Below are 16,117 nucleotides of genomic sequence, written 5' to 3'. Positions count from 1 at the left end.
AATCCTAGAAAAGCGTATCCATGTAGTTTTCTTCAATTCCAGAATAATGATCTGAACTATACAAACAACAACCTAGCAGAACTCCTCACATCAAAAAGATAAATTCTAATAACTAGAATTAACCAAAGACCGGTATCAAAACAGGATCAACCATAAAAGCTAACTGGCACAGAATCTGTTAGTTTCCATAAATCCACAGATTCCACACGTGGCACATGTACATAGAATGGGATAGTTAGTAGCCTTGCCTCAAATAACCAACATTTAAAGATAGAAAAGTATTCCTGCTGCAACTATAAGCTTTTAATAAGGGATAACTGGGTAAGTTTGTACATAATCACTACCAGAAAAAAGTTATTTTTTAAAAGCTGTTTTGGGAATAATTTGCATAGTCTCCATATATTTTATTACACAGTTCTTCTCTGTTCTATTCTTTTAAATTCTTAAGCTACATAAAAGGCAAGATTATGTTACAGAGTATCTATAGTTTTTATTAAAAACTGTGCTTTTTCTGTTGATCTTTAAAAATAAATTTAGAGTGAAAAGCAATATATCAGCTAATAAGAAATATTCTAGCTGATGTAACAGTCATTAACAATACTCAAGGAAAATAACATGTGAGGGAATGAGAGTATTTGTGTGTGAAAAACTTAACTGATCTCCTTTATCTGCAATGAAAATGAAGCATGTTTCTAAAAAAAAACAAAAAGCAAACACTGCCACTATTCTAAGACAGATGCAAAGAAAGCTTTAAGTGAATTAATTCTTCTGAATACGAAGAATCAACTTGCTATCTAAGTACAGCAGAAGAACTGTAGGAATAAGTGTATAGGTACTGTCACTGAAATGCGAGTGGAGGAAGGTTCATGTTTGGCTTCGCCGGTTACTAGCTTTATTAATTTTAACAAAACATAGGGAGAAGATGTTGGCATTCAAAAAGTTAATGTTAATGTTCACTCCAGAATGGTTAAAACTTCAAAGTCCATAAAATGTAGTATCATGCTCCTGAAATGGGAATTTGAATCGTGCCTGTATCAGGCAGAGAATGGAAATAAATCAATCATTTAGTGAATGAGTAAGCAATGACTTCATAAATAGAATAACTGAAAATATTAAAGAATTCTTGATATACTAAAAAAAAAAAGTGATGCTGCACAGTGATTTTCCTAATCTCAGAAGACAAAACTAATAAGCTCTTAAGCCCCAGAAACATCTATTTATGTTATCCACAGGCTTACTTTTGGAGGCTTTTGCTTAACTTTCATTCCTTACTCTATCACATTAATAGCTTTGGATTTATTATATTTCTAATATAATAGAACAGAACAGCACAGAATGTGAACTGAACTTTATGATTTATTCAATGGTAAATACGCTTTTTCATATTTCAGTTTACCTATTCAATTATTAGGATGATCTTTATAAAACACAAAGCACATGATAAATTATTCATTTCAAGAAAAAGTAAATAGGCCTTCCAGTCTTGTATGTCCAAACAGCATGGTCTTCCTCAGTGAAATAAGTTTTGGTGCCCACAAATTTAATCTAATAATTCTACTGAACTTTAAGAGTTTTTATTAAAGCCAGAGAGAGAGCAAGAGTATGCTGGGCTCCAAATATAAACCCTAAGCTGACACAGTATAGGTTAATTCCTGTGCAGGTTACAAGGACTTCAAATATTCACATATCAGAACCAGCCTATGGTAGAAACTATATAGTTACAAGTTGGGTAGAGTTCATGTCAGCTTAATAAACCCAGGAGCACAGGGAGCTGATAAGATAGAGGTGATTACATCTTTTCTCTTAACTGAAGCTTGTTCTCTATGTGTTAAAAGTATCCAATCTACTTTTTCAGAAAACAGAATGACCTACTTTAATGGCCTATTTTCCAACTGTGCTTTAGAATGCCAAATAACTTATTTTTAAAACATGTGACTTAATGCTTATTTTTTAATTTTGCCACTCAAAAATTAATATCCAGTGGTAAGCAAGCAACTGCTATTTATTTGTGCTCTAAGATGACACTACTTAACTCAATTTTGTTCCCTGCACGTACTACCAACGACTTTCTTTATAATGCATTCATTCTTCTCACCCAAAATAGCCCTTAGAAGAGAATGTGAGAATTCAAGACATGAGAGCCTATTTCAGCATTAGTAGTTTATTCACTCTCCCAAAATATTCCATGATATTGGTCAAAGAAAAGTAATATTGTATATTGGTTAAGAAGATCAAGTTAGAAATCTAGAGCTGCTCAGTAAATCCGATAAAAGCTGAAAAAAATAAAACAGGAAAAAAGATTACGGAGGGGACAGTTATTAGAAAGAATGAGTAAATTAAAAAAATGGAGAAGTCAAACCCAGGGAAAGAGGCTAATATGGAGGTTAGAAGTGAAAGTATAGTGTTCTACAACAGCTTGCAACTGTTCACATAGTATTTAGACATTTAAGTATACCTTACTTCAGAACACTTACACAGAAGTGTTTCAGAGAAACCAAATATTTTCAATATTTTCCAGGAAAGCTTTAAAATCAACCAAGCACAACCAACCAAAACCAAAAGCAAACCCTTCTCTGAAGCTTTTCGAAAAGTGAAGTATTTTTTTGTACTACAAATGACCAATTTCTAATTTAACTGCTTTATAATTTCAGATTTTATATAAGAGGTTTTCATAAAATACGATACACATATGGTAGAATCTCATCACTAGAAAGAGTAATTTAAAATTAACTATTGTATGTGAAAGTAATAACCCTCCAGTTAAAGTGTCCCATTATCATGAAAGGCTAGTTAGAAGATAATTTATAAATCTTTACAGGGGACATCAAACATAGGTCTCTATGAGTTCATTATCAAAATAGCTTAGGTGGACACACAAATACCGGTACTAATTCTGCACTATAAAATCCTTCAAGAGTCCCACTACAACTCCATCTGTTACAGAGGACAGACTGACGTTGTCTACTGTATCTCAAAGAGCAGGAAAAATAGTAATTACAACAAAAGAAAATACACCTTAAAAAAAAAAAAGACCAGAATAAATTATGTTAGAATTTACTGTTAAAGTAGTTTGGGGTTGAAACTTTTCTGAGCAGGGGCATAGACAGGTATGACATAGTTAAAAAAAACACTAATACAAATTACATATATATATAGATTTATAGATTTATATTTATAATTTTGTTCTGTTCCCTGTAGTTGAGTGGCAGGGTTCTGAAGCACCTTGATAGTATTCCAAAAAATAAAACAGTACACAGTATGATAGCAGCTGCTACCAGAACGGGTTTCTCTGTCCTACCTCACCCCCACCCCTGGAAGACCATTTCATTGAAGCTATCTATCTTCAATTAGTTCACTAACTCAATTTAAGCGATTATTCAGCCTATTAAAAAAATATGTAAGCAATGTGACAAAAAGCAGAATAAAAAATTGGGTCAAACAAAAATAATGTTACATCTGTCAGTAACTTCATTTTGAGTGGGAAAATCTACTCTATTATTATTAATTTGAAATGGTTTGAACTAAAAATATGAACTATAAAAACAAGGACCTGATTACAATTTCAGTTTACAAATAGTACAAAGCTATACATTATAAAAATTTACTATAATAACACATAGCATTTTGATAAACTATATCACTTTATACTATTACTGATGATTAGGCTCTTTGAAATTTGCCAATGTACATATATTAATTGAAACATTTAATCAAGCATTTAATAGCTTAAAAGTTAAGCCAAAGAAACAAGTTTGTTATTAATTTATAATTATTTCAGTTTATTATAAATTGACACAAACAATATGGAAATTTACATTCCATCTTAAAAATGAAGCATTTTTACAAAAATAGTATTTAAACAGAATAATCCTAAGCCCTGAAAGTCTGGCCAGGAGTCACTTCTCCACTATAGGGACACGGTATTATCAGCATCTCAATGTTTGTAAGCTGCCACAAGGTAAAGGAATGTTATTTTAATATATTCAACTTAAAAATACAACTTTAAAGCTCCCCCCCCCTTTTTTTTTGGCTAAAATCTGGATACTTTCTCTCATAAGATGACTTCTCCAATAAGAGACTGATAATACAAACTCTCCACAACCTCTGATTACAAACTAAAAATTCAGCATATGTTTCACATACCTTTTTGAGATGTCCTAGTCTAAGTTTGAAAATTTCTTCCTGTTCATGATATTCTGCCAAAGTCAACCTGTCAAAAATGAAATTGTAATTCTAGATATTAAGATTAATAGTTATTGTATTTTATTAACAACCAGCAAAAGAAGATAATTGGAAATACTACAATGCTGACAACTTTTAGCCAAAATATAAGCCAAAAGTCCTTTACAATATTCTTCAGAATATACCTAATACTTAGAGATGGAACAACTAATTCATAAATTCAGCAACTATTTAATGAGTGCTATGTATCAAGTGATGTTCTAGAATTTCAATCCTAAGGGTACAATGAAAAAGACATTTTCTCTTTTCATTTTAGTTTGAACTTACATTCTATAGTCTCCACTAAGGAGGCAGAAAAGAAACAACTTAATAAAGAAATAAAATAAACCCAAATAACAGTAAGCGTTATGAAGAAAACAAAAAAGAGTGGTATGATAATGACATTGGATTACAGTAATTTGTACTGAGTGAGAGGTGGTCTTGATCTAAACATCAAAAAGACAACTACAAGAGAACCTGGGCGAGTTATGTTCTAGACATAAGTTACAGCAAGTGTAAGGATGCTAAGATGGACACAGGCTGGCATACTGTAAGAAGAGAAAAAAATGTAAGCATCAAAACAGCCAGAGAAGCAGGGGCCAGCTTATGTATGGACTTCCAGACCAAGGAGTGAATTTCATTTTATTCTAAGAGTACTAGAAAATTACTGCAAGAGAGTCAGTCCAGTTGGGTACCGGTTTAAAAAAAAAAAAAAAAAAAACAAACCTAGGAAAATTTTTTTTTTCTGTTTCCATGTGTTAGGAAAAGGAATGCTAAAACTATAGTCAAAGCACCAAATTCTTAATAAATATAATAGACATAAGACTTTAAATCTTGAAAGTACTTTATAGTTATTTTATTAGTTGCAAATATTCATATGTAACTCTGAAATATAACTAGCTTAATACATGTAGAACCATTAAGACATAAACACTTATAACATTTCCTGAGGAAAAAATGATTGTTTTCTGATAAAATAAAACCACTCCACAATAAAACAAGTTCCATTTCATACACCAATACTGAAGGTATTGCTTTTATCAAGCCTGTTTGCTTACTCATGTGTTCTGGGGGGTGTTTGGCAAAGCTCCTAACCTAGGTATGATTTATTTATGTTTACTCAGGTCCCTCGGCAACATTTAGTGAATGTTATTCTGCTTCAGCTAGATGTTAAATTTGCTAATTCTAAAGAAACGGTATTCAAAGGAAACAAACAAAAACCTCCAAGAAATTCAGTTAGTATTCCACTAGAAACATCTTAAGAGCGAAACATTTAAAATTAAACCTGTCTACCCAGTCTTAGGTTAACACAACTGCTTCATTTTATTATACTAAATATAGCAACAGTGGATAGTTGTAGCAGATGCTTCAAGTAAACTTAGAGAAGTGTTACAGTGTGACTGTAGATGGAGTGAAAGGAGGGAAAGGTAATGTTAAAAGGTTTGGAAACCAAAACGGATAAAATCTCACCTAATTTAATAAACAAAAGCTACAGGAATTTTTGGCAAATACCTTCTGGATAGGCATATATGTCACCAATGAAAATTTGGTGCACTTTGAGTTTCTCAAAATTTTTGAAACTACATTCTACTAAGAAATCCAGCTCTCACGCAAAGTTGCAAAGCCCTTACATATGCAGACAGCTGGGAATTTCTGTAATTTAGAGGTAAGCATGTTTTGTTGTATCTATAGTTTTCAATAGCTACTATTCTTATGAGTTAAAAATGAATTAATATCAATTAGTTCCATGATGATTTAGTTTGTTGAATATTGTTTGGTTATCTTACAGCATAATGTAATGCATATTTGCTATTTAACTGCACTTAGTTCCAGTTGTTATTATGTTTTGTTTTGTGGTTCAAACCATCCACATCCCTACAGCTAAAGCAAATGCATACAAATACTCCCTCCCTAAATTTTCTTAGTAGAGTGATATTTCTTCATTGATTTAAAAAACTTTGGACCCCAGAGCATTATTTCATAGATCTACTCCTGATATTAAACACATACAATTCTCACTGAAGATTAATGTAACTTTCATCATCAGAACTTAGCTATTTACTTCTTGCATTTTGATTACTACTACAATAACTATTAAGCTTCAAATAAATAGTAAAAAATATATATTGACCACTTTCTCTCTGCTTGGTTTTGAAGCACTAATAAGCTAATTCTGCAGAAAGTACTAAATACTAGGCTACTCAAAGTGTCAAAGTTAAGGAATGCAATTTATGGTAAATAAGACTATTACAGGCACTTAAGAAAAAAATAGCAAGCCCATTTATTTGTATAATTTAGCAAACCTTTAGTGAACATTAAACTATGAGCTATGCACTGAGGATTAGATTTTTTAAATGAGGGAGGGTAGGACATGAGACTAGTCTGCCTTTGAAAAGCCCCCCAAAAACTAGGAATAGAAGTTCCTCAACACAATATAGGGCATTTATTAAAAACCCACAAATGACATCATACTCAAAGGTGAAGGACTGAAAGCTTTCCCCTTAAGATGAGAAATAAGACAATGATGCTTTCACCATTACTATTCAATATTGTGCTGGAAGTCCTACCAGAGGGGTTAAGTAAGAAAAAGAAACATAACATCATGCATCAGAATGAGAAAAGAAAAAGTAAAACTATCTCTATTTGCAGATGACCTTAACTCTAGATGTAGAAAATCTCCAAGAATGAAGAAAAAAACATCACCAGAGCTAATAAATCAGCAAAGTTGCAGGGTACAAAATCAACCCACAAAAATCAGTTGTGTTTCTATACACCAGCAATGAACAATCTAAAAAGGATATTAAGAATACAATTCCATTTATAATAGAATGCAAAAGAATAAAATACCTAGAAATAAATTGAACCCAGGAAGTGACTAGTATACTAAGAACTACACAACAGTGCTAAGGAAATTAATGGAAACTAATTAAAAGACTTCTATGTTCATGGATGAGTAGACTTAATGTTGTTAAGAGGGCAATCCTCTCCAAAGTCATCCATATATTCAATATAATTCTGATCAAAATACAAATGGCCCATTTTGCTAAAATGGAAAAAAAATTGCAAGGGGCCTCAAATAGAAAAAACAATATTGAAAAAGAAAAAACAAAGTTATAGGACTCCCATTACCTATTTCAAAACTTACCTTTTACAAAGTTATGGCCATTAAAACGGTTACTCTACCATAAAGACAGACATATAGGCCAAAGGAATAGAAGTGAGTACAGATATCCATGGCCAGGTGATTTCTGACAAGATGCCAAGACCACTCAATGGGGGAAAGAATAAGTCTTTTCAACAAATGGTACTGGGACAACTGGATAACCACATGCAAAAGAATGAAGTTGGACCCCTACCTCACTCTATATAAAAAATTAACCAAAAAGGGATCAATAATCTAAATATAAAAACTAAAAATAGAAAACTCTTAGAACACAGCACAGGGGTAAATGTCCTTGACCATGGATTTGGTAAGGGATTCTTAGATTTGACACCAAAAGTATGAGCAAAAAACAAAACAATAAATTTAACGTCATAAAAATTAAAGTCAAATCAAACCAAAGGACATTATCAAGAAAGTAACACAATTTACAGAATGGGAGCAAATTCTACATATCATGTATCTGAAAAAGGTTTCGTATCTAGAACATATAAAGGACTCTTGTAACTCAACAACAATAAGACAAGCAGCTGGATTAAAAACCGAGCAAAAGACTTCAATATCTATGCTAAGACCAACAAGCACATTAAAAGACATCCAACATTATGAGCCTTCAGGAATGCAAACCAAAACCACAATGAGATGACACTTTACAGCTACTAGGATGATTATAATCAAGAAACAGAAAATAAGAAGTGTTACCAAAGATGTAAAGAAATAGGAACTCTGTCTACTGCTGGCGGGAATGTAAAATATTGCAAATAGGAAAAATAGTTTAGCAGTTCTTCAAGAATTTGAACACAGAATTGCCATATAACCTTGCAATTCTATTCCTAGGTATAGACTCAAAAAAAAAAGAAAGAAAAAAAGAAAGAAAGAGAAAGAAAAAAGAAATGTCTCATTCTATCCATAGTGTGAAAGACACTAAGATTGAGATTCACAAAATGATGCTCTATTAAAAAAAAAAAAAAGGAAGGCGTTGCTGGACAACATTTTTGCTAATACTTCACACAGGTTCGAAATGGTCTTTAAAAGATTAAGCATGCAACTCACAGGTCCCCTCAGCCTTCTCAGCAGAAGCCAAAAACAGTAATGGGATTATCAAGAAAAGAACCTAGAGGATCCTCACATCTAACGGAATGAATGTGTGTGTCAGAGGGGGGAGAGCCATGAGATCTTCTGACAACTTTAAACAGAAACACTGCCAGCTTGGCATTTAAAAGGGCAGAGAGAGTACAAAATGAAAGGCTGTCAGACCTCCAAAATTCTACAAACAAGAAACAGGCTGACAAAGCTCCTCTGCTACATATACATGCTAACCTTAACAAGAAAGAAACCTTTGTGAAACAGACTCAGAGGAAAGAACCTTGAGTCCAGAAGGGGAGCCATAACCATAGAAAATTACTACCAGACTTTGAAACCAAATGGGAGTTTGACTGGATGGATTTTGAAACTATTTGGGAGCAGTGACTCCTTTCGTTTTTTTGTTTTTTTTTTTTTCTTCCTGCTTCAACAAAATGTCTTTAATTGTTATCCTATCCCTGTCCCCACCATCATATTTTGAGAAGTTGTTTCTTGAGGTTCACAGATTAAGAGGAATTGTGTTTTGGGTGGATTATACAGGTTCTCACCCATACCTAATTTAGATGAGATTCAGAAAGTCTGAGCTGATGAAAATTCTGATGAGATTTTGGATGCTGAGTTGATGCTATAATTGGGTTGGGATGTCACTGTAATTGAGATGTTGGGTTGATTCTTTGGGGGATGTTAGGATAGGATGAATGTATTTTACATGTGGGAAGGATGTGAATCTTGGTTCAGAGGGGAGATGGGTAGGCAGAATATCAGCTTCCAAAGATACCACATCTTAATCTTTGGAATTTGTGAATGTTACCTTACATAGCAAAAGATTAAGTAGGATTAAAGTTGCTAATTAGCTGACCTTAACATAAGGTGATTGTCCTGGATAATACAGCTATGAGTACACAGAGCAAAGAAAAAAAAATTTTATCTGAAGGAAACTAGGAAAAGACACAGAAGAGATAACATCTGAACCTGATTAAAGAGGAGCAGCAGGAAGAAGAAACAGGGCATACAGGGCACCATGGTGACTCAAGTGCACAGCATGTAGATATGAATGCAAAAAGAAAAATCAATGTACAGTGTAGATTAAGGAAGTTCTTCTACTGACTGCTAGGAGTTTTAATCAAAGATCAATGCTGCAGGGCGCCTGGGTGGCACAACGGTTAAGCGTCTGCCTTCGGCTCAGGGCGTGATCCCGGCGTTGTGGGATCGAGCCCCACATCAGGCTCCTCCGTTATGAGCCTGCTTCTTCCTCTCCCACTCCCCCTGCTTGTGTTCCCTCTCTCATTGGCTGTCTCTATCTCTGTCGAATAAATAAATAAAAAAATCTTAAAAAAAAAAAAAAAGATCAATGCTGGAAGTGCCTGGGTAGCTTGGCTGGTTTAGCGTCTGACTCTTGGTTTCGGCTCAGATCATGATCTCAGGGCCATGCCCACATCAGGCTCTGAGCTCAGCAGGAGTGCAGCTTGAGATTCTCTTTCTCCCTATCCCTACCCAACCCCTCTCCAAAATAAATAAATAAATCTTAAAAAAAAAAAAAAAAAAAGACCAATGCTGAATTTTATCTCATGTTTTTTGTTTTGGCATCTATTATCATATGATCTTTCTCCTTACATGGAAAATTAGATATTTTTTTAATGTTAAACCAACCCTGCATACCTAAAATAAACCCAACTTGGTCTTGATAAATTTTCATTTTTATATATTACATGTTTGATTGCTAATGTCTTATTTAAGATTTTTACATTTGCGTTTATAGTGAGATTAGCCTGTAACTTTCCTTCTTTGTATCATCTTTGCTAAATTCTAACACCTAGATTATGCTGGTCTCATAAAATATGCTGGAAGTATTTCTGACTTAGCTATTCCTTAAAAAAAAAAAAGTTTTAAAAAAGACTGGCACTACTTCTTCCTTAAATGGATGTTATAATTCAAAAATGATGTCATCTATACCTGGATTTTTCATTTTTTAAAAAGATTTATTTTAGAGAGAGAGAGCAAGAGAGAGAGAGGGAGAGAGAAACTTGAGCAGACTCCTCACTGAGCTTGGAGCCTGCCATGGGGCTAGATCCCACCACAAGGAGATCACAACCTGAGCCAAGAAACCAAGAGTCAGATGATCAACCAACTGCACCATCCAGGGGCCACTCGATTTTTAATTTTATAATTACAGATTCAATTTCTTTAATAGTTACAGAACTATTTAGACTTTTGCTTATTCTAGTGTCAATTCTGTTAAGATTTTTCTAGAAATTTATCCATTTCACAAAAAGTTCAAGTTTAAGCCATCTGTTATTTTGTTTTCCTTTAAATATCTATAGACTCTAATAATACCTTTTTACATTTCTGATAATGGTTGTCTTCTCTTTCAATTTTATTAGATTAGTTTTGTTTTGGAATAAAACACACATTTTTTGGATTGACTGACTCTCTGTATTGTATATGTTTATTTCCTGTATCATTAATTTCTACTCTTTCTTCTTCCTTCTTTGGTTAATTCTACTGCTCATCTCCTAACTTACTGAAATAAATGCTTAGTTTATAAAGTTTTCGTTTTTCTTCTTTTCATTTATATGTACATAAGGTTCTAAATTTCCCCCAGATACTGGTCAGACTTATCTCACAAATTTTGCTATATGGCACTTTCACTATCACTCATCTAAAAATATTTTTCTCATTTCCACTGAGATTTTTTCACTACTTTATTGTTAGAGATTTCTAATCTAATTCCACTGTGGTCAGAGAACATATTCTATGATTCTAATCCTATAAGTTTCACCCATGAGTTCAACCAAATATTTAAGTAAGAAACAATGCCAGTCCTAAACAAACTCTTTCGATCTCTTGAAATTTGTTGAGACTTGCTTTATGACCTAACATAATAAATTTTTATAAAAGTCTATACTTAAAAAAGAACACATATTCTGTAGATGTTAAGGGTATTCTACAAGTGTAAAGTTTGTCAATCCCACTGAAATTTTCTATACCCATACTGCGTGTCCTTTTTTTTCATTGTTTTATTTTTATCTGCATGTTCAATTACTAAGAAATGTGTGGGTTGAAATCTATTATGACTTCTGAATCTATGTCTCTTCTTAAAGTACTGTCAATTTTTCATTTATCTTGAGACGATGTTACCACATGCACACAAATTTGGAATTACGATATGTTCCTGGCGATTTGAGCCATTTATAGTTATGAAATAACCACTTTATTTCTTATAATTTATTTGCCTTAAATTTTACTGTGTCTCATATAATATAGCTTCCTTTGGTTGGCATTTACCTGGAATATTTTTTTCTTAACTTATATTCCCAGTATATGTTTTTCTTTTCCTTTGCCTACTTTTAAGAATTTTTTTCTGTTTGCCTTGATTTTTCTGAAATTTATGATGTGTCTATGTATTTCTATTCATTATACTTGGAATTCTCTGGCCTCTGTGAACCTATAGATTGATCTTATTCATCTGCTTTAAAATATTCTTAGTTATTTAGTCTTCAAATATTGCTTCTGCTCCATTCAAGATGGTTCTTCTATGGTCAGGTGACTTGTCTAGTAATAATTTCAAGTCAAAAGACAGTAAGACACCTTAAAATAATCACCAACCTAAAACCTAAAACCAGTAAAAACCATTCTGAGAATGAAGGCAATATAAAGTTAGTTTCATACCAAGAAAAAACTGAAAGGCTTTGTCATTACCAATAGAACCACACTAAAAAAAGAAAAAAAGAAAGAAAAAGAAAAAATTTCTAAAGGGTATTCTCGGGCAGAAAAAGCTTACTAGGTAAAAAAAAAAAAAAAAAAATCAAAGACGTAAGAATAAATGAAGAGTAAAAGAATGATAAATATGTAAGTAACATTTAGATGAACACAGACTATACCAGACAAAGAGGTCCTCACATAGGGGACAGAAAGAGAGAGAAAATCAAATAAACAAAAACTGAGCAACCCAATAAAGAAAAAAAAGGGACAGAGATGAGGCAGGATAAAATCGATCACACAAAGATCAGATTTAAGCCCCAATAAATAAATAAATACATACATAAAATGAAAATAGATTAAATGCTCCAACAAAAGATTATTCAAACATGATTTAAAAAAAAAAAAAACATTTGTCAAAACCCATAAAAGGTATACTACACCAAAGGTGAATTCTGATGTGCACTATAAACTCTCGGTGATAATGATGTGCCAACGCACATCCATCAGCTGTAACAAACATGCCAGTCGGGGGCAGGACACTGACAGTGGTGGAGGCTGTGTGTGGGGACAGGGAGTATGTGTGAACTCTCTTTCTACTCAATTTTGCTATACACTAGAACTGCTCTAAAAATAAATTTTATTAATTAAAAAAGTCTATTATATTATTTACAAGACAAGTAATCCACTAAATAACTTCATGGTATGTAAAATATAACCTTGAGTTAAAATCAAAGCTTTAATGAGGAAACACAGTGACCTCTAAAACTTCCTTAATATAAAATAGAAGGTAAAATATTACTGTTTACTTTGCAGTCAGCCTCTGTGAAACATGAAATACATAAATAAAATCAAAACGTAATTTAAAATATATTTAACATGAGGCCAAAATCTTGATTAAAATTAATAATAATTAACGCAAGGGTCATTTAGACATCCATAGATAATACTTTCTATGCAAACTACTCTGAAAAGAAGTGTATGTGACTAAAAGTAGGACCTACTACCTAAAAACCTCACCGAATCTTGCTGGTAGTTAAAAATTAGTTAAGAACCAGGAACCATGCAAGTACTTTAACATGCATTACCTTGTATCATCCTTTCGATACTATGATATAGGTACTTCTGCAAGTGAGGAAATGGAGACTCAAAGAAGTTAAACAGCTTACCAAAAATAACAACCTGAAAGGGTCAAGGATGGATTCCACATCTGTCTGTCTACAATGCTTAAAGTCCTAACCACTACATAGTAGTAACTTCATTTTCTTTGTTAATTTCTTGACAGAAAAATACAGATTTAAGGTTTCTATTCTAATTATACTAGATGTTCTGCACATACACTCTAGTTGTTCTAGTTACCACCAGTGATTCGAAAGGAATTTTTAGAAGACAGTTCAGAGAAGAGCCTCTAAAATATAATAATATATAAACCAAAGTGATTCTGGGGCACCTGGGTGGCTCAGTCAGTTGAACATCCAACTCTTGATTTTGGCTCAGGTCATGATCTCAGGGGCCTGGGATCAAGACCCCCATCATTCGAGACTCCCGCAGCGGGGAGTCTGCTGGAGATTCTCTCTCTCCTCTCCCTCTTCCCCCTCCTGCTCTCATGCATGCTCTAATAAATAAATAAATCTTTAATTAAAAAAAAAGTGCTTCTATGGCTTTTTTCCCTATTTAAATCTGCATTTGTATAAGGATACAGTCAAACTATTATGTAGTATCACTTCATCTGCCATTCCAAGAACACACAGAAGTTTAACTTCACGGTTAGTTCTCTGTCAACATATATAATAAAGTGGGGTGGAAATAAGACAAGTCTATGACTATTGAACTATAGGTAGGGCTGTTAAGTATCTTGGAAGACAAGTAAGCAAAATACCTGTGACAAACTTGAAAAATGGAGAAACTAGTGAGAAGGAGAAAAATGAAATTCAGTCAAATGCTTATGTGACAATATTTAGCATTTACTGACCACTTTCCATATGTCAGAAAACTGTGCTGCATATTGGGAATATAGAGATAAAACTCTGAGAAAAATGCTACATACAGAACAGGCACATACAAAAGGCTATGGGCATCTAACCTGAGGGGAAATGGGGGAGAAAATGGGAAGAAAAAAAGTTAGAGAAGGCTTCCTACTGAAACTGGTACTTGAGCCAAGCCTTAAAAGATGAACAGGCAATGACACTGGTGAAGAAAGGCAAGGAACAAGATGTATAAAGGCACAGAAACAAGAACGCCTAATCCACTTAGAGAACTAAAAGAGTTTAACATAAGATACATAGGACAGATGTTGGAGGTGAAATGAAAGAGAAAAATAAGGCCTACAAAGAGTCCTTCATGAGGGTGAATTTTATCCTGAAGGTCAGTGAAGGAGGTTAAATGTGAAACTGGCATGAAGAGACACATAATAAACAGTAATCGAGGTTAAAAAAAGAGATGAGGTCCTAAACTAAGATAGTGGCAATGCAGATGGACAAATACAAGATGCTACAGAAACAGACACAGAGAATGAGGGAAAGGGAAACATTTCAGGATGTTTCTAGTGTCATTAACAGAGTAAATGGTGATGCTGTGACTGAAGAGACAGAGGGCACTATCACATTACATTAAATTGATAATTAACTCCTATCCTTTAGGGATCAAGGAAAAACTTTTAGGAGGAAATACCTAGTATGGGATTTAAAAGATGGATTTAAAACCATGGGTTGAAGTTTGAAAGTTGGCGGTGAAGGATAGGCACTGGTTAGTGACAAAAGATGAGGCTACAGTGATCAGAAGATGTCAGATCAAAAGTGCTTTAAGAAATCATCTTAGGACTTTCAGGGATTCTATGATTCAAGAAACAGAGCTATGTTAGGGTGATAAGAAAGAGAACAAAACGATCATATTTTGCAAAAATGATTCTGATTGCAAAATGAAAATGAACTGGATTGCTAAACCAAAGTTGAAAGGAGAGGTAGGAGAGAAAAAATAACCCAAGAAAGAGAGGACGGTAACTTGAGTTAGAATGGTGTCAGTGGGGACTTACATAGGTGCATACACTTGAGATGTAGAAGGACTGGAGTCTCCTAGGAGTGGAATTAAAGCTTACACACACTGTACTCTATATAACCACTCATCTACCCATCTACCCTTAATTAAGCAACAAATTTACTATTTACAAATGTAAACCATTTGCTACTCTTTCTTAAAATATCAATAGCTGAATGTTTTAATTCCAATTTACAAAAGCCCCCCAAGATTAGAAAAGGTTTGAAGATGGAAGTAGATTTTGAGGTGGATTTTGAAAAATAAGCTTGTTACCACCTATTTATTAATGGAAAATGATAAAAATGGATTAAGGACAATAAATGAAATCTTGATCTAAAATATTAAGGATGATAATAAAAATCTAGCATGTGGAACTGAAAGGATGTAGTACCTTTTACTAACAGAGAAAACACAGGAAAAGGCAAAGGGTATATATATGGATGTGTGGATGAGAGTGAGAGAGAGAGAGAGAGAGAGTGTGTGTGTGTGTCTGTGTAAAGAAAGAGACAGACTGGAACGGAAATGGTAATAGTAAACAGTTTTTGTTTTTTTCCATGTTTTTAGTAAATACAGTTTTGAAAAGACTATATTAGCAGCACATAAGTACTGGTAACAACCAAGCAAGGATATGACATTCAAAACTGAGATACATTTAATACTCAAGAGAGAAAAGTGGACTGGAGACAGAAACTTGGATGTCAGGAAGCATATACGTGGTAACTGAAACTCTGAGAGTAGCTAATTTTCAAGGAGAATATGTAGAGTAGGAAGTAAGATGACCAAGACAGATTCTTAAAAGACACTTACATTTTACAAATTGGCAGTGTAAATGATGTCCATAGAAAAGACTGAGAAAATGAGCCAGAAGACTTAAAATGAAAATTAGGAGATCAAGGTATTTCAAAAATAAAGGCAAGAAGG

The 16,117-nt window shown here is 33.4% G+C and overlaps 1 protein-coding gene across 3 annotated transcripts in view; it reads right to left on the bottom strand.

Annotated features, from left to right (window-relative positions):
- TLK1 (tousled like kinase 1) overlaps positions 1 to 16,117 on the bottom strand; it is a 160,158-nt gene that overhangs the window by 26,504 nt on the left and 117,537 nt on the right. For all 3 annotated transcript variants that reach the window (XM_040644014.1, XM_040644004.1, XM_040644020.1), the window contains one exon: positions 4,144 to 4,210. In XM_040644014.1, coding sequence (XP_040499948.1) covers positions 4,144 to 4,210 — 67 coding nt within the window. The remainder of the gene's footprint in view (positions 1 to 4,143; positions 4,211 to 16,117) is intronic.

This window comes from Ursus maritimus, unplaced genomic scaffold (assembly GCF_017311325.1).
Source record: "Ursus maritimus isolate PB19 unplaced genomic scaffold, ASM1731132v1 scaffold_1, whole genome shotgun sequence".
NCBI classification, from domain to species: Eukaryota; Metazoa; Chordata; class Mammalia; order Carnivora; family Ursidae; genus Ursus; species Ursus maritimus.
This window is presented reverse-complemented; position numbering and strand designations above follow the sequence as displayed.